General features: G+C 42.8%; 2 protein-coding genes across 3 annotated transcripts in view; one reads left to right on the forward strand and one right to left on the reverse strand.

Annotated features, from left to right (window-relative positions):
* Nucleotides 1-505: 505 nt before the first annotated feature.
* Nucleotides 506-20,256, reverse strand: ccnjl (cyclin J-like). 2 transcript variants are annotated; one of them, XM_058063781.2, is made up of 6 exons: nt 19,976-20,256; nt 19,020-19,128; nt 13,143-13,353; nt 5,413-5,712; nt 5,172-5,331; nt 506-3,885 (listed from the first exon to the last, which is right to left on the reverse strand). In XM_058063781.2, exons 2-6 carry the CDS (start codon nt 19,086-19,088, stop codon nt 3,366-3,368), a joined length of 1,260 nt encoding a protein of 419 aa, XP_057919764.1. In that variant the 5' UTR covers nt 19,089-19,128; nt 19,976-20,256; the 3' UTR covers nt 506-3,365. The 2 variants fall into 2 exon arrangements, with proteins under 2 accessions (XP_057919764.1, XP_057919762.1); XM_058063779.2 differs by having other exon boundaries at nt 19,020-19,131; nt 19,976-20,254.
* Nucleotides 4,016-20,298, forward strand: part of eif1ad (eukaryotic translation initiation factor 1A domain containing) — a 203,004-nt gene continuing 186,721 nt past the window's right edge. Inside the window, exon 1 of the mRNA XM_078788051.1 lies at nt 4,016-4,025. The gene's annotated coding sequence lies outside the window, so the exon portion shown is untranslated. The remainder of the gene's footprint in view (nt 4,026-20,298) is intronic.

A 20,298-nucleotide genomic window follows, 5' to 3' on the forward strand; every position in this document is an offset into this window, starting at 1 on the left:
AAATTTGATCAAATTAGATCAAAGGCATTCGCATTCCAGAATTTTTCGGCATGCTGGGAAAAGTGGGCATTTCTGCGGTGTGGGTAATAACACAAATGTCACGACTTAGTTGAGTTGGTTGAAGTGAATGGGTTGAGAAATGCGGAAGTAGTAGAGTTAAAATAGTTTTCTGGGGCAACCTCTGAGCTCATATCATAATAATGCAATATTTCCTTTCATACTGTGGAAGTTGTGGAATCGCCATGTGTTTTTTTTCCTCTGGCGATTTATACCGTATGTCAAACGTTTGTCTTTTAACTCTACAAAAGAGCAGCATTTCTTTGGCAATGTATGAAACTACATTTTCTATGAGCACACATTTAAAGTACTAGATGGTACCGCTCCAAAAGTACAGATTAGGCACTGGATAAAACTAAACAGCTGCCAACCCTACTCCTTCCATAAAGTATATATAAAATATATATATATATAGATCCAAACAACTATCACAAAGTACATCCCCAACTTCAGTTTACATGTGTTTATTCTTCCATGGCAATGATAAAAATATACATCCTTTTACCATTCAGTGCGACGTAAAGCAAAACTAGTAGTTGCTAGAAAAAAAAACGTAAAATTGAAAGTATGTGGTGTCAGTGTTGTTTGGTGTGAGTCACGTCAGCAGCAGTCAGAGTGCAACCAAATGCACAGCAACGGGCTAAGCTAAAGAGAAACGCTTGCGGCAGCATCCCTCAGGCGAGGCGAGGCGAGGCGGTGGCTGCAATATGCAACATAGTCATTGTGTTTATACAGTGCCTGCTGCCCTCTAGAGGACGTGGAATGCAAGTCCAATCACACAAGTGTCAAAAATACAGAAAGATATTGCACCTTTGACCCCTCAGTGAGAAGTTGAGACGCGAGCCAAGGAGGAAAAACTCAAAATAAAAGCTCGCTGAAATCAACAAAGGTGAGCAAAAAAAAGGGAAGTCAGAGTGGATTTGGTGGTGTCGTGTATATTAGGGGTGGGATTCAAAAGTGAGAAATAGCCACCATCATTCTTTCATTCATTTTCTACCACTCCACATCTCCACACAGAGATGGCTGAGGGTGGGGAAAGACAAAATAAGAAGCCAAAAAGTTACCACTTCCACACAAAATAGGAGGAGAACTCATTCACTGGTGGCCAGCCAATCACAGGGCACATATAGACAAACAACCATTCACACTCACATTCATACCTATGGACAATTTGGAGTCGCTAATTAACCTAGCATGCTTTTGGAATGTGGGAGGAAACCGGAGTACCCGGGAGAAAACCCATGCATGCACGGGGAGAACATGCAAACTCCACACAGAGATGGCCGAGGGTGGGGAAAGACAAAATAAGAAGCCAAAAAGTTACCACTTCCACACAAAATAGGAGGAGAACTCATTCATTCATTAATTTTCTACTGCTTATTCTTACGAGGGTTGCGGGGGTGCTGGAGCCTATCCCAGCTGTCTTTGGGCGAGAGGCGGGGTACAGGGCCAATTACAGGGCACATAAAGACAAACAACCATTCACACTCACATTCATACCTATGGACAATTTGGAGTCGCTAATTAACCTAGCATGATTTTGGAATGTGGGAGAAAACCGGAGTACCCGGAGAAAACCCACACATGCACGGGGAGAACATGCAAACTCCACAGAGATGGCCGCGGGTGGGGAAAGACAAAATAAAAAGCCAAAAAGTTACCACTTCCACACAAAATAGGAGGAGAACTCATTCATTCATTTTCTGGTGCTGGAGCCTATCCCAGCTGTCTTCGGGCGAGAGGCTGGGTACACCCTGGACTGGTGGCCAGCCAATCACAGGGCACATATAGACAAACAACCATTCACACTCACATTCATACCTATGGACAATTTGGAGTCGCTAATTAACCTAGCATGTTTTTGGAATGTGGGAGGAAACCGGAGTACCCGGAGAAAACCCACGCATGCACGGGGAGAACATGCAAACTCCACACAGAGATGGCCGAGGGTGGAATTGAACCCTGGTCTCCTAGCTGTGAGGTCTGCGCTCGACCGCCGTGCCGCTTGGCCACCATCATACCAAATCTTAAACATTTGACACAGAAGACACAATTAGGCAAAAACATGACATACGGCGAGGGGGCCACATTTGAGGTATTACCATGGTAACCAGCAGGCAGGCCCTAAAATTGGCACAGGGAATCTGGATGTGTTTAAACCTTAACAGGAAGTGGAAAATTGGGAGCTTTAGGAACGTGGAAAGTAATTACACACGACTGGATGCAGATGTTTGTGCGGCGGCCGCTATACAGATGTAACACACGTCTCCAAAACACTGACGGACACAACGGAACACGGCCCGGCAATGAACATACGGCACTTTTTGGACCAGAAGGATTAAAGCAAAGATAGCACAGTAAAAACGGCAAGGCTGCTAGTTTGAAGCCTTGAACCTGAGCCTGTGTGAAAGCAGTACAATACCTATTCTTCAATGGCGTTATTAGGTCGGTATAAAAAGATAACACTATATATCAAATAAAGAAAAAAAGAAATTATAAATAAAAAAAGCTATGGCATGTTCCAATGTAATATTCAAGTAATTTTTTGTTCAAGTCCCTGATACTTAAGTGGTTCATGTAAACATCAGCACCACAGACGCAGAACCAGCAGTTCGTTAAGAAGGCAGCAGCATTTCATTTCTACGAGACCACTTCCGCGCCGGTGCAGTCACAGCACGCTAAAACCCGGTTCTCCTCGCGTGTTACGGAGCTCGGCTTTGGAAGACCAAGCTGTCGAATTCACCTGCTGTGCACTTGAAAAAAAGGAATTTTTCCGCCCCCTTCCGAGGATTAATGCAGTGAGGGAATCCCAGAGGGGCCGCCCCGGCCCGATGCACATGACACGTGTTCAAATCAGTGTTTGCTGACATTTACGGCACACAGTGGTGCGATATACGGCGTCCATGTTTTTTTTTGCATGTGGTTATTTTGGTAGAATTAGTAAAAAAAATATATAACAAAGCAGCAACGTATCCTTTTCACAGTTTTTGTTGTGTTTTTGTGCACTTCCACGAAGAAGAGGCGCTTGAATGAGGTGGTCGTCGGGAGGCATCTCATTCACAGTGATATCCGTTATCATTCCGCAACGCTTCCGAGAGTCATGTCAGAGTGATGACTTCCACGGGGTCTCTCTTTCCTTTGGACCTCTGCTTGCGTTTGAGGCGTCTTTGTGAGAGGGGCGGCGGGGGGGCTGGACATGCTGAAGGTGTCGCCGTGCCGACGGAGAGAGAGGCCAGATCCGCAAGAGGAAGCAGGGATGGGAGCGCTGCGGTGCGCTCCCGCGGCCTTTCCCTCTCCGTCTCCTGGCGTCACCTGTCAAAGCAGCCGGCTGCGAACGTGTGATGGGCGCCCAGGTACCCCCCCGTGTAGGCCATGCTCAAACAGTGGCGCGCTTCTCCGGTGAGGGCCATCTGAACGGATATGGGGCCCTGGAGCGGCAGCGCACGAGCCCCCGGCTGCAGGCCGGAGGTCAGACTTGGGTAGGAGGGGAAGCCACCTCCGGTTGTCATGCAAGAAGCCCCGCTTAGGAGACCCATCCGGTGGCTCTGAAGAAAATCCTGAGACACGTTCACCACAGGCCCCAGAGCCTGAGAGTCGGCTAACACTTGCAGTTGGGACAGGGAAGGGGAATGTTGGGTAAGGTGTGGGAAGCAGTCTGGCTGGAAGAGCAGCTGTGGGGTGGAGGAAGTTGAGGACGAAGAGGCTGGTCTCTGAATGGCCGACGCCGGGGAGAGGTGAGAGATCTGGGTCTGAGACTGCAGAGAGGAAGCTCGGTGCGGAGGGGTGGACTTTGTTTTGTTGGCCTCTTTGACGTCGTTGTCATGAGCACTACGGAAAAAAGAAAAACTAATTTGTGAATAAATCCGTAGAAATTCATTCATCCATGCTAAGCTCGTTTCATACTCCCATTGAGTAATCCATCTTTTTCCGCGTACTCTTGGAGAACCCTGCACGATTCCGTTATTTTAAATTGTTACAAAATCCAAACAAATGGTAGGTTGAGCAGGAATTCCCGAAAGACCTTTCCCAAAGCAATGGTATACATGGAAAGGAATATTCCAATCTCTTGTCTACATGCGCCGCTATAATCAACCAGAATAGTCAATGGGGCATACGCAGTAAAACGTAAACATCAACATCACATGATACCGACTTCCTCAAGTTTTTCTTTCACTTGTTGGAATAACTCCATATTCCCATTTTTTCGTTCGTCCAGTCTTGAAATTTAGTTTGAATCAAAAACAAACTTTCCGCAGCATTCCAGTGCCGATTACTCGCCTCCATTTTATAAAACCGAAGAACGTCTCGAGCTGCGTGTTACGTCATATCTCAGCACCCGGGAACAGGAAAAGATAAAGTTCAATCTTGCTAATATTTTATAATTAAACTCGGCACATGTTTTATATAGATATTTTCTTTTTTAATAAAACTGGACTTGTGAATGGCGTATAGAAGGGTTTAGATTCGGTTCCACAGATGGCGCTAATGCACACGAAAACTGCTTGCCAACCGCCAATAAACAACAGAAGAAGAAAAACACCACAAATTAGAACGCAGTCTGACAACTTTCCGATTGAGCGGTTACAAGATACCTCAATCGGATTGGGATAAGGAATATTCCACTCCAGAAGGGTTTAGATTCTGTTCCACAGATGGCGCTAATGCACACGAAAGCTGCTTGCCAACCGCCAATAAACAACAGAAGAAAAACCCCACATATTAGAACGCAGTCTGACAACTTTCCGATTGAGCGGTTACAAGATACCTCAATCGGATTGGGATAAGGAATATTCCACTCCAGAAGGGTTTAGATTCTGTTCCACAGATGGCGCTAATGCACACGAAAGCTGCTTGCCAACCGCCAATAAACAACAGAAGAAGAAAAACACCACAAAGAAGAACACAGTCTGGCAACTTTCCGATTGAGCAGCTACAATCGGATTGGGGAAAGGAATATTCCACCCCGGTGAATCCGATTATATATTCATTCGGATTGGCACTTTTGTTTCGGAATGAGGTGTATACAAAAGGTTACATTCTTTCCGTTTGAGCAAATAACCCGAATAGAATTGGAATATTTGGGTCCATGTATACGTGACTAGTGTGTCTCTTACATCAACATGAGTTCAATGCACTGAGTCAGATGGTCCCAGGTGTAGCCAGTCAGTAGATGCAGGGCGGTAGTCCAGCTTGGGGAGATCTGTAGGCAAATACGCGACGCCGCCACACACGCGGCGGCAACTTGGGACGGTCGGAAACTTAGGAAAGTGTGATCTAAAAGCAGGAAAAAAAAAAATGTGAGTGAGCTTTCAGGTGAATGCTACGTGAGGTGTGTATCGTTCCCGTTCAACCCACCTTGCAGTGAGACTTCCAGAAAGTAGTGAGTGTATTTGTCCATGAAAGCCTTGGTCTTGGAGAGGGACGACAGAGGCCAGCCGTTGTACAGGTCGCCCTCCTGTACCGAGGCGTTGAGGTAGTAGTCGATGAAGTGGGCCGGTGTGGGCATACACAGATTCCAGCCAAAGGTCTCCAGCAGCAGAATCTCCATTTTGATCAGATCTCTCTTGTTGAGAACCAAGTTGAAATTACGCATAAAGCCCAGTGAGTTCAGTTGCTCCAGTTTGGGTACCCGATCCTCTTTCTCTTCGAATTTACCTAAAACGACAAATAGAAACATCAAGATTACTTAGGAGTTCACCTCTGGGCTTATGAGATGGGTTTTACTTTCTTTGATTTGCATGAGGTCGAGTGGTTAGCGCGCAGACCTCACAGCTAGGAGACCAGGGTTCAATTCCACCCTCTGCCATCTCTGTGTGGAGTTTGCATGTTCTCCCTGTGCATGCGTGGGTTTTCTCCGGGTACTCCGGTTTACTCCCACATTCCAAAAACATGCTAGGTTAATTGGCGACTCCAAATTGTCCATAGGTATGAATGTGAGTGTGAATGGTTGTTTGTCTATATGTGCCCTGTGATTGGCTGGCCACCAGTCCAGGGTGTACCCCGTCTCTCGCCTGAAGACAGGTGGGATAGGCTCCAGCAATATCCTTGTGAGGTTAAGCAGTAGAAAATGATGAATGAATGAGTTTTCCTCCTATTTTGTGTGGAAGTGGTAACTTTTTGGCTTCTTATTTTGTCTTTCCCCACCCTCGGCCATCTCCTTGTGGAGTTTGCATGTTCTCCCCATGCATGCGTGGGTTTTCTCCGGGTACTCCGTTTTTTTTCCACATTCCAAAAACATGCTAGGTTAATTGGCAACTCCAAATTGTCCATAGGTATGAATGTGAGTGTGCATGGTTGTTTGTCTATATGTGCCCTGTGATTGGCTGGCCACCAGTCCAGGGTGTACCCCGCCTCTCGCCCGAAAACAGCTGTGATAGGCTCCAGCACCCAACGCAACCCTTGTGAGGAAAAGCAGTAGAAAATGAATGAATGATATTAAAAGCTGCAATATCAATATTGGATTAAAAGTGAAGCCATGTGTTAAGACTACCTGCGGTTTGATTCCGTTGATGCTATTTTGTGACAACCCTGATTTGTTCATTTCCCGTATGGATCTGATCAAGCTCCAACCACTTTTGTACCACAATCAAATGCGGTAAAAAAAAAAAGGTTCTTCGGGAACTGAACCGAATGAGTTGATGAGTCTTCACATCTGACCAAACAAACCCAAAGTTCCATTAGGATGCTACTTTTAGCACCACGGCTTTGTTTGCACTCCGACAAACAACAGGAGCACTAACAGGTTAAAAGATTAAGCAAATTCAGGCCATAAAATGTACATGAATAATCTCGATATTCTGATGGGGTTCATGTTTATGGGTTGTTGATGACCACAATGACCATTTAATGTCCATGATAAATGGCAGGGGAAAGGTCCTTAGCTCAGTTATCACAAGAAAATAGCAGATAAGATGAATTCTAGGAAGCATCATACTGTATGCCAGGATCATATATACTGTACGTATGCCAGGATCATACGACCATCACGCCGTCTATGAATAAGTCAGCTTCACCTCTCATATTCCCGTCTTCCTCAGTCCCTGCACATCCCTGCAGACATTACAGCAGTGTTTATGGAGAACACCCGCTCCGATACGAGACAACCCCCCCACCTCCCGTTTCCATAGCAACAGCCCAGAGGCCTCAGGGGTCTGTGTGACCAATGAAGAGGCCTCATTCAGTGCTTAATCAAAGAACATGCTTTTAAGTTCTAACTTTTAAAAACTACATCTTGTCTTGAACCAGTCATGATGTGCTTTATATATCACTATATTGACAGTTACTATGGTACACATAATGTTATTGTATGGTCATATCACCTTGTACTTACATTATTCTAAAAACCTTAAACTGTATTATGGAAGGCAGGAAGTGAACAAATGCTACAGTTACTGATTGTAAACGTAAACTGTATTATGGAAAGCAGGAAGTGAACAAAAAATGTAACAGTTACTGATTGTAAAAGTACCAGATGGAGGGGTAGGATTTAATAGGCTTTGCTTCTTCCTACTCCTTTTGGACATGTGGAACTGTGAACTGATTATGTGATGCATTCAATTGTAATCTGATGCATGTTCAAATATAATTAAACCATTACCATTAAATGGCAGCAATAAGACACAGGTTCCTGGAGGGGGGGGGGAACCCATGGCAAAAAATATAACGTACGAGCCGTTCAAAATAAGTCAAACGATGTAAAACCAAAGCAATCAACTACTGGGAGAGGCTCAAGTGTGAGTTTTAGCACTGTCCTACCATTAAGCAAAGGAAAGGGGTGTCTGGGGGGGCGGGGTGGGGTTAATGGGTGAGAAAGCATGGGTGGTTAGGGCGAGGGGGAACTGCAGCTCATCTGGCCATGGGTGTAATTAGCGCAGAGGCAGTAATGGCGTCTCTCCACCAGAACAGGAAGCACTGTGAAACAAGGTTGTTTACACTCTGCTGCGCTGGTTCCACAGTCTCAGTCCACACTTGCCACATTCTCACCCCCCCCCCCCCCCCCCCCGAATATCCTCTGCTTGCAGGAGCTGTCTGCTGCTAAACTGCTATGTCCACACAGACGATGCCATAAAAAGCCATCAATACCCCCCAATCTCCGTAAGGACGCAGCCCCCCTTTGATGTTAAGAGACAGTGCAAGTCAATCTTCCTATTGTGTTCTGTGGTTCGTCTTTTGCTTTCCTGTTGTGGGCAATTGACCACATCAAATGCGATAGCCAACGACATTTAAAAAGGGAAAAAAAACAATATTCCACAACGAGGGTCAACTGACTGAATAATCAAAGGAAGCTGGGGGGGCTCCTTTTACATTCTTCAAAGCAACCCATGTTGATGTACTGAGATGGTTTTAATATTTATAGAAAAAAACACCCTCAAGCTGAGCTTTCTTTATGCTTTCTTGTCGTACCTTTTTAATTGTAATATGTCTTTGTTTTTTGTTTTTTAATCCAACCTAATCTTGCTACAATTGCAACTTTATTCCTTGTTTTTTTCTCATAATAGTATTATTAGTATTTAATTAAAATTTTATGTCTTTAATATTTCAAATGTAGGACTTTGACTGTATTATGATGTTATTACTGCTCTTTTTTCCCTGTTTTTTTTAGTTTTGTGTTTGTTTCTCGTAATAGTATTAGTATTATTTAATTACAAATTTTAGTCTTTAATATTTCAAATTTAGGACTTTGACTGTATTATGACTTTATTACTGCGCTTTTTTTCCCTGTTATTTTTTATATTTAGTTTTGTGTTTAATTGTATTTTTTGAGTGTCAACAAATGGCCTCGGTGCCGCACTTTGGACACCACCGGCCTACAGCTCGTCTGTCTCCCTCTGGTGGACAGAACTGGTCGCACACCGAAAGTAGGCATCAAAATATTTAAAAATTAGCGATCCCGAGTGAATTTGAATATTAGTCCCAGTTCCCATTGATGCTCGATGCCCATCTCTAATGAATAAACCCCTAAAAATTAAACAATATGAAAGAAAACAAGAGTTGTGAAAACAATGTTTCATGAAAGTACAGAGACATACTGTGCATCCTTTCATGTATACTGCATTCATAAACTATACTCTAGGCCAGATGGCATACAAAGTCAAAGCCCGTTTTGTTTTGCTGTGGTGAAGCCGTCGCATTCCTAACCAGTTAGTTCAGTCTACCTGGAATGCAGGCGGCAAGATGATCCTATCATCAGAAGTCAGAAACGAGGGAATCTTCCCTTGTTTCGCCACTTCAAGGACAGGGCACCTCTCTTTTTTTCCCATTCACATGACATGAACAGGTGATGGCAAAGATGAGCACAAGCCGAGTAAACATGGTGGAGGTTAGAGGTCAGGGGTAAAGGAGAGGTAAGACCTGGATGCAGGGCTTCCTCCCAGGTGTGCAGTTTGGGGATGGGGGGGGGGGATTAGAAACCTGAGAGCTTTTTCTGCTGCTCTGCAGGAGACATCAGGTAAATGTCTGAACCAAAACTTAAATGTACATATTGGGGCTGATATTCATTATGGATTTAACAAGAATATAGATTACACTTCCAGGGTTGACGACTAAACCCACAGAATGAATGATGTTTTTTTTAGACTTATTCTGTCCTTCGTTCTCTTTCCTTTTTTTTCCACCTCTTTGTGTTGACCACCGTGGAGGAATTTCCTTTGCCCTTTCAAATCCTTTATTTTCTGGCTCATCTTTCATCAAGACTGTGAAATTGGTCACAGCTCCATCATAGAATCTCTTTTGTTGGCACCCCTGGCCGGGGAGGTTCTCACAATGCAGGTCCAAGTCGACCCTTGACCCCTTGATGCTAATGCCAGTGAAGTGAGCAGAGAAAATTCGAAGAAAGAAAATCCGTAGTTGGTTGGTCAGTGGTGGCTGACACGTATTTGTGCAAAAAAAAAATGTTTGAAACCCAAACTTTTTTCCAGTGATGGCTGCGTACCAAAAAAATGTAAAGATACATTTTGGACATTAACGATGCAAAAAGCAATCCAATGTAAGACAATATGTGCCATCAACAAAGTATTTGCATTGTGTTAAAAGTGACAAAGGAAATGAGTGTAGAATAGAATATATATATATCATTAATTATGAATTATTTTTATTTCAACAATATTCAAGTTTCAAAAAAAACTATCTGCAGGCTGCTCTCCCACAGACCTATTCTCAAAGAAGATGTAGAGAGGTGTAGGCAGTTTATTTTGATTATATAATATATTATAATATCTATATATATAGTTATATATAAACTTCAGTTGCAACATGTCCCAGTTTGCAGACCCCCTCTTCAGTCTTTTCTGCCCCATTTTACATCCGCCTGCCTTTGAAGTAGTGCCCCCCCCCCCTCCTCCCCAAGGGATATGGGATACAAGGCTGCTTTTACTGGCTACCCTGTCCCAGGACTGGTTCTTTGCTGTGCCTGTCCGACAAGGTGAGAGAATGAAACAGACCCAGCAGTGAAAGGTCACATGAAACCACAAGAGACCAGTCAATCCAATTCCAAGATACACTGAAAATTTACTTAAATCTGGAATTTTACTAGGTGATCAAAGGGGGGGGGGGGCGATATCGGTTTATCAGGAAACCAACATGCCACTGAGCAAGGTTAGCTCAGCCATATCTGCACACAAGCACACAGCCTCCCTGTCCCCCCAGTCTGCAATCCCCTCCCCCCCTCTTTGGGTAGGGTCTGGCTACATGTCCTGCTTGCATTGACAGGCTTTTGTTCGAGGCCTGACTCGGAGAGCATATGGCAGGTGCCCCCCTTAGCCCTCACAGTTCCTCCCCACCCCCGGGCGCTCCGAGGCCTGTGGAAAATGCAACGTGCAGAGTCTATACACGGCGTATCAAGTGGTGGAGTACCGTACAGTATCCTAGTTAGAACTGTTTTGTAAATCTCGTTTAAAACTACAATCACAACAACACGCAATGATTCTAATAAATAAGAAGTCGCTGATTGTATTACTATTTCACACAGTCTTTCAAACTGGGATCAGAAAGGGGAGATGATGATGTATAATCATTAAAGGACATTACAACTTCGAGATTGCAGACGATTCCTAATGTTTAAATGGTACACTAACCGATATAACTAAAAAAAAAAACAGTTTTATTGCTGTGATACCGAAGCAAAAGTAAACCAATACAAACAAAACAAGATGCATGTGAGCAATATTTAAGTAAAATAACATTATTTTTGAGGAAACCCCTCCAGCAGTCAATAAGACTTATTCCCAAGGGGTGTTTATAACTCACGGTGTAATCTTACTACAGCAAAAGAAGCTCATCCATTAACAAACATGCACGCAGAGACACCCACAAAGACACAATGGAGTAACAGGATTAAGCAGCGACTACTGGGAGGCAGCGATTAATTAAGCCAACACAGAAAACCAGAACATTTTTTTTTAGGAAAAGACAAAGAATGTGCCTGTCAACGGCAGTGGGACCGAGGGAGGCGGTTCAATAACTAGGCCAGATTCCAAGGCACCTCAGGACAGATAAAAACCCTAAGAAAAAACTTGGAATCAAACACCCTTTCAAGCCTTCATCAATCATGGCAGGGGACTCCCTTGAGGAGTCAGAGGCACAGCAGAGCACAGAGAAAAGGGCTGCCTAACCCAAAGCACGCAAATCAAAAGATACGATTAAAGAATGATCACAGAATAGAGGAAAATAACCTAAGTCCAGGTTGGCTTGACAACACATCCAAACATTTTTTTTTGCATTCCCAAGAGAAACTTCTTTCGATTCTCATTCTAATATATCCCAACACCGACAGACTGAGACTCTGATTGCAAAGACGGCCTGAATATCATTGCTCGCTTGCACACAAACGCACCCTCCCAAGCGAGTGAGCCCAGTTCCAGACTCCCACTTTTGACGCCATCATTAGTCTAATTACCCATGATGTCACAGGCTGAATTAATGTACAAAAAAAAAAAAACAAGACTTCCATCCCAGCAGGCACGGAATCATTAACAGGCTTACTTTAATTAAAACACACACAGGTTGGCTTTCAAAAGCAGATAAGCACATCTATCAATTTTCACACACTGAAGTCTCATTCGTCTTATGCAAATGCTGCGGTGGCATGCGAGCAAAGAAAAACAGAATGGAACCGGCAACTTTGCAGAACAGGAGACACCATCCTGTTGAAGGCAGGAGTCTGCAAATAGATAACTTCCTCAAACAAAGAAAAAAACGCTAACTGGTTTAGCATTGTGGTTTGCAGTAGTGTCGGACTGCAATGCATCATATCAAGAGGTATTTCTAATAGTATTTGACTATACAAAATACCTCTGTAAAATATTGAGAGAGTGTACCTGTGCTTAATATTGTTGTCAGTGAACGGAACAATGCTTTCATTTCAAAACAAGTAGCAAGTAAGCATCATAATGCAGCGGCGTCACACTCACAGACTCACAATAATGCAGGTCAATTATCCCTCCCTCACTATTCTGCAGTTTTTAAAAAAAATGTAATTCATAAATGATTGCCGTTTCATGGAAAGAAGGCTCTTCTCTCATTCTGTGTGGAAGTGGTAGGTTTTTTTATTTCATCTTTAGAGGAAATACATTTGAGGCTAACTCCCTGCAGCAAAAAAGTTGAGGAATGTGTTGCACACTAATAATAAAGGCTCTTCTCTCATTTTGTGTGGAAGTGGTAGGTTTTTTTATTTCATCTTTAGAGGAAATCAATTTGAGGCTAACTCCCTGCAGCATAAAAGTTGAGCAATGTGTTGCACACTAATAATAATAAAGGCTCTCCTCTCATTTTGTGTGGAAGTGGTAGGTTTTTTTATTTAATCTTTAGAGGAAATAAAGTTGAGGCTAACTCCCTGCAGCATAAAAGTTGAGCAATGTGTTGCACACTATGACTATAGGGGTGTTATTTCATGTCTACGGTGCTCTAATCTTAAAACCTGTATTTAGAAAGCCATAAGCAGGTTTTCTATGCTCTAAGTCCAAAAATGCTCCATATATATTACCAAGACAATCTTATCATAGCATGGTGGCGTTTCCCCGCGTAACATATTGATTTTATGATCTTGCCATCACGGCCTTAGTCTTGTAATTTACACATGGACGACTTACTTGCTAAGAGCAGACAGGAGAGGGCGATGACATAGAGCTGCTTGACGGCCACATCGTAGTGATCCATGAACAAGTCCAGCAGGTAGACGGCCAGGTGGCGTGCTGTGGGACATAGCTGGTAGCGATTACTCAGGATGGCCAACAGGTCCGCAAAGTAGCGGCGCATGCCAATCTGTGGCGAATGGGCTCGGTAGACTGGTAACTTCAACTCCTGGGGAAGAGAGGGAAAGAATATGTAAATGTTGGAGTGGGGGGTGGAGGGAATAGGTGAGTAAAAAGAATTGAATGCATCACATAATAAGTTCACAGTTCCACATGTCCGAAAGGAGTAGGAAGAAGCAAAGCCTATTAAATCCTACCCCTCCATCTGGCACTTTTACAATCAGTAACTGTTACATTTGTTCACTTCCTGCTTTCCTAATATAGTTTAAGCTTTTTTAACTTTAATCTGGTACTTTTACAATCAGTAACTGTTACATTTGTTCACCTCCTGCTTTCCATAATACAGTTTAAGGTTTTTTTTGTTTTTTTTTTTTTAAATAATGTACTTCGTACCAAAGTACAAGGTGATATGAGCATCCAATGACATAATGGCTACCATAGTAACTATCAATATAGTGATATATATAGCACATCATGACTCTTCATTGTATTTAGCAAGGACTACTGTATATACATATATACAAACTACTGTATATACATAATAGCAAGCCGCACACATCCCCTGCTGAAAGAAAACTGCCTTCAGGAGATCTGCTGTGGTGCTAAAAACAAACATACCGGGAATAAACTCCATTTATAAACACATCTTGTTTACGGTGTCGCCTCATTTCAATCTCATTTCTCCTTGGCTGCAGATAGGAGGAGCTAATTTGGGTCACCGAAGGGGTCTCTCCGCATTGGGCAAGAGGGTGCTGGTTGATTTGAGGGGGAAGTGTGAGGGGGGGGCATAGTTCCTCTCAGCAGAGAGATGGAGGAGTGGATAGGATTAGGTTTCACCCCTAGAACATCTCCTATTCATGTTCAATTAGCTGCATGTGTTTCAAAGTGGAAGGAAGCTACTCAGGAGCATTAGCATTGAATCAGCCTGGGGTGACTCTCCAATCAGACACACAAGAAAAAAAAAAAAAAAAAAAAGAGGGCACGAGGCTCTAGTTTCAATATCTTCCCCAGAGTATGAAAGACACATTTTGCTTTGTGCAAACTCACAGAGGAACTATGGCCGCTAAGTTTAAGCTGCTTATGGTGGAAAATATTTGCGCTGTGTTTTTCTCTCTAAGAAACAGTATAAACAAAGGCTTTTGGCTGGGATTTATTAGGATATTGGACGTTTATGATAGTGAAATGTAGTATTCTGGTCACTATGCAGCAGTAACGACACAAAAGGCTCTTCTCTCATTCTGTGTGGAAGTGGTAGGTTTTTTTTATTTCATCTTTAGAGGAAATAAGTTTGGGGCTAAGCTGCTTATGGTGGAAAATATTTGCGCTGTGTTTTTCTCTCTAAGAAACAGTATAAACAAAGGCTTTTGGTTTGGATTTATTAGGATCTCATTCTGTGTGGAAGTGGTATTTTTTTTTAGATGCCAATCCTATTTGACATCAGTGGAAAAAAAACAAAACATCCAAATCATATCAGGGTTGATGGGTGGATTGTGTTACGCCACAGCGTATCACCGATTGATTTTCAAGCCAAGTAAAAACAACACATATCAGATTGACACTTCAATGGAATTCAAAAACAAACAGTGCCCCCCTTCCCTTCCAAATCCACATGAAGCGAACTCCACCCCCGGTGCCACAATCAACCATACCATCCAGTCCGCCCCAAACTCTCCTCCCACTGCTTCAGCCCCTGCCTCCAGTCCATCTGTCTGTCTGGGGGCACAGGGGCCACAGGAGAACTGTGGTGTGTAAAGGGGGGGGTAGGCTCTTAAGAGGTGGGGAAGGGGGGGGGGGGGAGTCGGGGTGGGTTGAGGTTTGCCTTTGTGGGGGACCTGCGCCGTAATTAAGGATTCCACAGCTGCCTCTGGCTGATTTGCATGTCTGATAATTTGCCACATGCTACACAGGCACCGCACCGCTATCTCCCACATCAGGGCATTAAGCACGGCGGCAAACGTCATTAAAGCTGGATGAGACCGTGGGGGAACGGGGGCCGGGCCCCGTTGCAGGAAACCCGAACACAGCGTGAAGGCCTTATAATGCACAGCTATGCTCCTGATTCCACTGCTGTTAGTGTGCTTATTGTTGATATTATACACACATTCAATAAACGATATGGTCTTTGTGAATATCGTTAAGTAATTTCTTTATATCTTCCAATTATGTAACAGCAACAACAACACAGGATTCAGATTGACATGAGATTATTATGTCAAGGAAGTGATATGTTCATGTGGATACAGTAAACGTACACTTCACTGACTACATGTTGTGCCATTACTGTTTTGGTACTATGTTGTGATACTGTATTGACTCTTAGTACTGAAATGTGCGTGTTTTCATACTCCAAAAAAAGTGTTATCATGTAAACTGACTTCCAAAAAACAACAAGGTGGAACGCAGGTGGAAGCAGTACATTGCAATGACTAAATCAGTATTTACACAACAACAAGTTGATTACGTCACATGGGAGGTTAGGTTTTGTCAGCATTTATTATGTTTGTGTTCAAAATAACTTCTGAAAAGTTCTGAATGGATTAGCATGCGATTTTTAGGAACTGTTGAAAATGCTCAATTTTGGGAGGTCATCCGGATAGGAATTTTTGAAAGGGTTCTTTAACATTGTGAGATAGGACCATTTCTGCCATGTGACTCATTAAATTTCAGGCACCTTTGGAAATTTGGTCATAGGAAGACAAGATTAGTTGCATCCTCAAATCTTATGAGCTAATATATAAATATTCATTCATTTTCTACTGCTTTTTCCTCACAAGGGTCGCGGGGGTGCTGGAGCCTATCCCAGCTGTCTTCGGGCGAGAGGCGGGGTACACCCTGGACTGGTGGCCAGCCAATCACAGGGCACATATAGACAAACAACCATTCACACTCACATTCATACCTATGGACAATTTGGAGTCGCTAATTAACCTAGCATGTTTTTGGAATGTGGGAGGAAACAGGAGTACCCGGAGAAAACCCACGCATGCACGGGGAGAACATGCAAACTCCACACAGAGATGGCCGGAGGGGGGGGGGACCAAAATAAGAAGCCGTAAAGTTACCACTTCCACACAAAATAGGAGGAGAACTCATTCATTCATTTTCTATCGCTTATGCTCACGAGGGTCGCGGGCGGTGCTGGAGCCTATCCCAGCTGTCTTTGGGCGAGAGGCCGGGTACACCCTGGACTGGTGGCCAGCCAATCACAGGGCACATATAGACAAACAACCATTCACACTCACATTCATACCTATGGACAATTTGGAGTCGCTAATTAACCTAGCATGTTTTTGGAATGTGGGAGGAAACCGGAGTATGGTGGGCTGCACGGCGGGGTGAGTGGTTAGCGTGCAGACCTCACAGCTAGGAGACCTGAGTTCAATCCCACACTCAGCCATCTCTATGTGGAGTTTGCATGTTCTCCCCATCCATGCGTGGGTTTTTTCGGGGTACTCCGGTTTCCTCCCACATTCCAAAAACATGCTAGGTTAATTGGCAAATTTGTCGATATGTGCCCTGTGATTGGCTGGCAATGAGTCCAGGGTGTACTCTCTTGCCCCAAGACAGATGGAGGATAAGCAGTAGAAAATGAATGAATGAAAAATATTTATAGTGGAAATCACAATTTGGGGGTAACTTGTTCAAGGTCTGCACTGAATAACTTTGGTGTTGGTGAGACGATTATAGTGGAAATGTTATTTTGTTCACAATTTTTTGATTTAGTGATTTTTGCTTATTGTTAAATTGAAGGGAATGGAGACAGAAAGGTGGCAACGTGTAAAAATCCCATGTGATACCCATTCAACACATACTAATCAACAACGTTTCACCTTCAACAGTTTGTGTATTGTCTTAATTGGCTCATTAACGCATGTTTACCTTTGCACTGACCCACACATGCAGAAAACAATAATATTTAGACCACAATAAAAAAGCTAATCCAATTTGTCAGTAGCCTTGTGTCACGGTTTGCCATTTTAAAGCAAACACACACACACTCACAAATAACTGCATTGTGCGCCATGTTAGTGTGTATTGCTCCTCAAACGTGTGTGTGTGTGTGTCATAGTAGCCAAACACAACGGGCCATCTCTGACATTAGGATTTATGGGTGTGGGTGTGTGTGTGACGTTTATTCGTGGCTCAGCCTGCATAATACAGACGTCCAAGCCAGCTGAGAAGTCACTCTGAATCACACACTGTTAGCAAACGGCAGTGCCAGTGAATGTTTCATAAACATCCCCATCACAAGGCGATGCCTTCATACACACAATCCCTACCGCAGGGTATCTATCTCAAATACACGTTTATAACCTTCTCCCTGGCATGAGAGTCACAACTGGAAGACGCCAATCAAGCGACACGAGGCAAGATTTACGATCACACTAAAGGCTAATTAAGACATTCTGAATTAATGAGCCTTAAATAATCCATGTAATCCCATTGCGATCCTTTAAAATGTGACTTTTTAGTTAAAAAAAACACCACATAACAACACAAACATATTTGTTACCAAATGTCCCAATGCATACGTTCAAAAACACAATTTTTACAACATTCATCTTATCAACTAATTAAATTCTTTATTACAATTAATTCATGTTTATACATCCAGTCATCCATGTTATGTTCACCATCCATGTTAACCCTCATTAGAGACGCGGGGGTATGCTGGAGTCTATCCCAGCTGACTTCGGGTGAGACCGGGTTGCATGTTTATACTCGCCTAATCTAAATTTTAAAACCAGCCAAACAACTGTACATTTTTGTACTTGTGGATCTTAATAAGGTTCCAAGAAGAGCTTTAAAATACAAAATGAAGAAACAGGACCAAAAAAAAAACATTTCTGTGAAAGCAAATTATTGCAAAAAAAGCATTAAAGTGAAATGGACTGGCCAACAGATCAAAGCTTTAAGATCATAGCTAAAATAAACTCATAAATTAGAAACAAAATGGTTTCCTGAATTGACTTATTGACATTATTGAGAGTATTTTTTTTAGTAACATGATATTTTTTGTCCTGAGGATATCTGTTTTTTTTGTTTTTGAGTTTTTGTGTGAATTAATTTTATGCCAATATCCACACGCAAACGTTTTCAGTATTTTATCATTTCAGCCTCTTATCCACACAGAAACGAAAATGCTATTATCTAAAAATGGCTTCTGGGGAGGCAAAATCTGAAAACACTGACTGGTCGTTTCCGTGTAGACAAGCAATCTGTTTTGTTTTGTTTTTTTTTAATGATGGCGTCATCGACCTGTCACCATCACGTGACTACAAGTGAGCTTTGATGACAAACCAGCCAATTTGTCATAAGTCTAGACGAGCCTCAAAAAGCAAAGACGACAGACTTACGTGCATGCGTCCTTTCTCCTTCTATAGTACGGCGTAGCGTATGATTCCGTATTTTTTCTCGTCTGGATGCAACCATTTACTAACGCAAATTATTTCCATCCCGCCTTGGTTTAGATTCACCAGCCTCAGTTCTGTGCATTACTGCGGCGTTCCCTCATTCCGATTCCATATTTACATAACATCGACACAAGGAAGAGCCAGCGTTCACAGACGGAGTGAAATTCCCGGGTCGATTTTGTCCCACTTGTTTTGTGTTGGTGCCATTTATCATTTAATTGGAAACTTTTGTTGACGTTAAATCCACTGATTCTATATTATATCATTATCACAGCACAGTGGTCGTGGATGACGGACTCACCTTGATGCGGAGGGATTGATGGATGTCTGCAGCCAGCTGTCCTTTCCACCATTGCAACTCCCTTTCCATCTTTTCCCATCCAGAGGAGATTTCCAGAGTCGACTTGTACCTGCTGAGGAGACACAAAAATACTTTATGACCGTTCTTAGAAATAAGAATCACAAGTTCTTCACTTGTGATCTTGGGGACATTTTGTGTTATTGTGTTTTTGATTATAAAGCTGATATGGGAGCAAACACAGTAACATCCAAGCGTGACAATTATCCAAAATACACAAACACCGTAAAATATACGGGGATATTGCAAATGCAACAAAAAACACTCAACGATAGAAATGCTAAAAGTTCTGGGAACAAATCAGAAGTTTTCTCCCAGGAGATCCAGACCTGAGAGATGCCTTTAAAGACTAAAATGAGAAAGACTTTTGTAAAAAGGAAGACTTTTCTTTGTCTTTGTTATTAAAGACGTGGTTACAGTATGTCATGTATTATAAAGCTTGCTTTGGAATAACACTAAGTATTTTTATTTAGTGTTGACTTTTTTTTTTGGCTTATTTATTTTTATACTGCGTGTTTGCCACAATCCTTTTATATTTTATTTGAATGTTTTTTTTAAAGTTTATTTAAAGAGAAAACACACGGTGGCCATTTCCTCAACCGGGGAATTTAAATGTGTGGTTTTAATGTCAGCTGCAGCAGGTTTAATACGTTAGAGAGACTGACTTTTAAACAATAAAGGAGAAACTATAATCACATTTTGGTAGGATTATTAACATGTTAGCATAAAGAGAAAACTACGCAAGTAAACGAGCTTAGAAGCTTTTTAAAAATGGGGGAGGAAAACACAGCACGTCGTGATATCTATCACACACACACCTGGACTCGAACATAGCTAAGTGGTGGTTTAAAACAACAAAGCGTAAAACTTAAAGCAAGTTTATAAAATGTGCTACTTACCGCTCCGACGGGAATGCCCCCAGACCCCTTTGTCTCAGTCCGACATCCTGAATGAGACAACTCCGTTACGGGTTAACTTTAAAGAAAAAAAGCCCTATTTTTTCAGTAAAAAATGCGGGCTACGAGAAGTCTGACAAGTTCACGCAAGAGCCGCTGGAACCGAATCCCGGCATCAGTACGTTTGGTCCGGTGTGTTGAGACTTTTTCTCGGGTGCTTTTCTCCCCGCTGGAACAAAGTCGCTTGCTCGGCTGCACCAGCTGCTGCTGTTGCGGCGCGAGGCTCGTGCGCTTTGGCTTCAGAGTGCTTCCTCCTTGGACATTGG

This window comes from Doryrhamphus excisus, linkage group LG22, assembly GCF_037039965.1.
Source record: "Doryrhamphus excisus strain RoL-2023G ecotype Guam linkage group LG22, RoL_Dexc_Guam_v1.1, whole genome shotgun sequence".
Lineage (NCBI taxonomy): Eukaryota > Metazoa > Chordata > Actinopteri > Syngnathiformes > Syngnathidae > Doryrhamphus > Doryrhamphus excisus.

Excerpts from the sequence above, each read along its gene's own strand:
- ccnjl (XM_058063781.2), bottom strand. The coding sequence starts at position 19,088 with ATGGAAAGGGAGTTGCAATGGTGGAAAGGACAGCTGGCTGCAGACATC. Across the intron at positions 13,354-19,019 it reads ATCAATCCCTCCGCATCAAG|GAGTTGAAGTTACCAGTCTA; the intron begins GTGAGTCCGTCA and ends TCTCTTCCCCAG. Across the intron at positions 3,886-5,171 it reads TGCATTGAACTCATGTTGAT|TGCTCATGACAACGACGTCA; the intron begins GTAAGAGACACA and ends TTTTTTCCGTAG.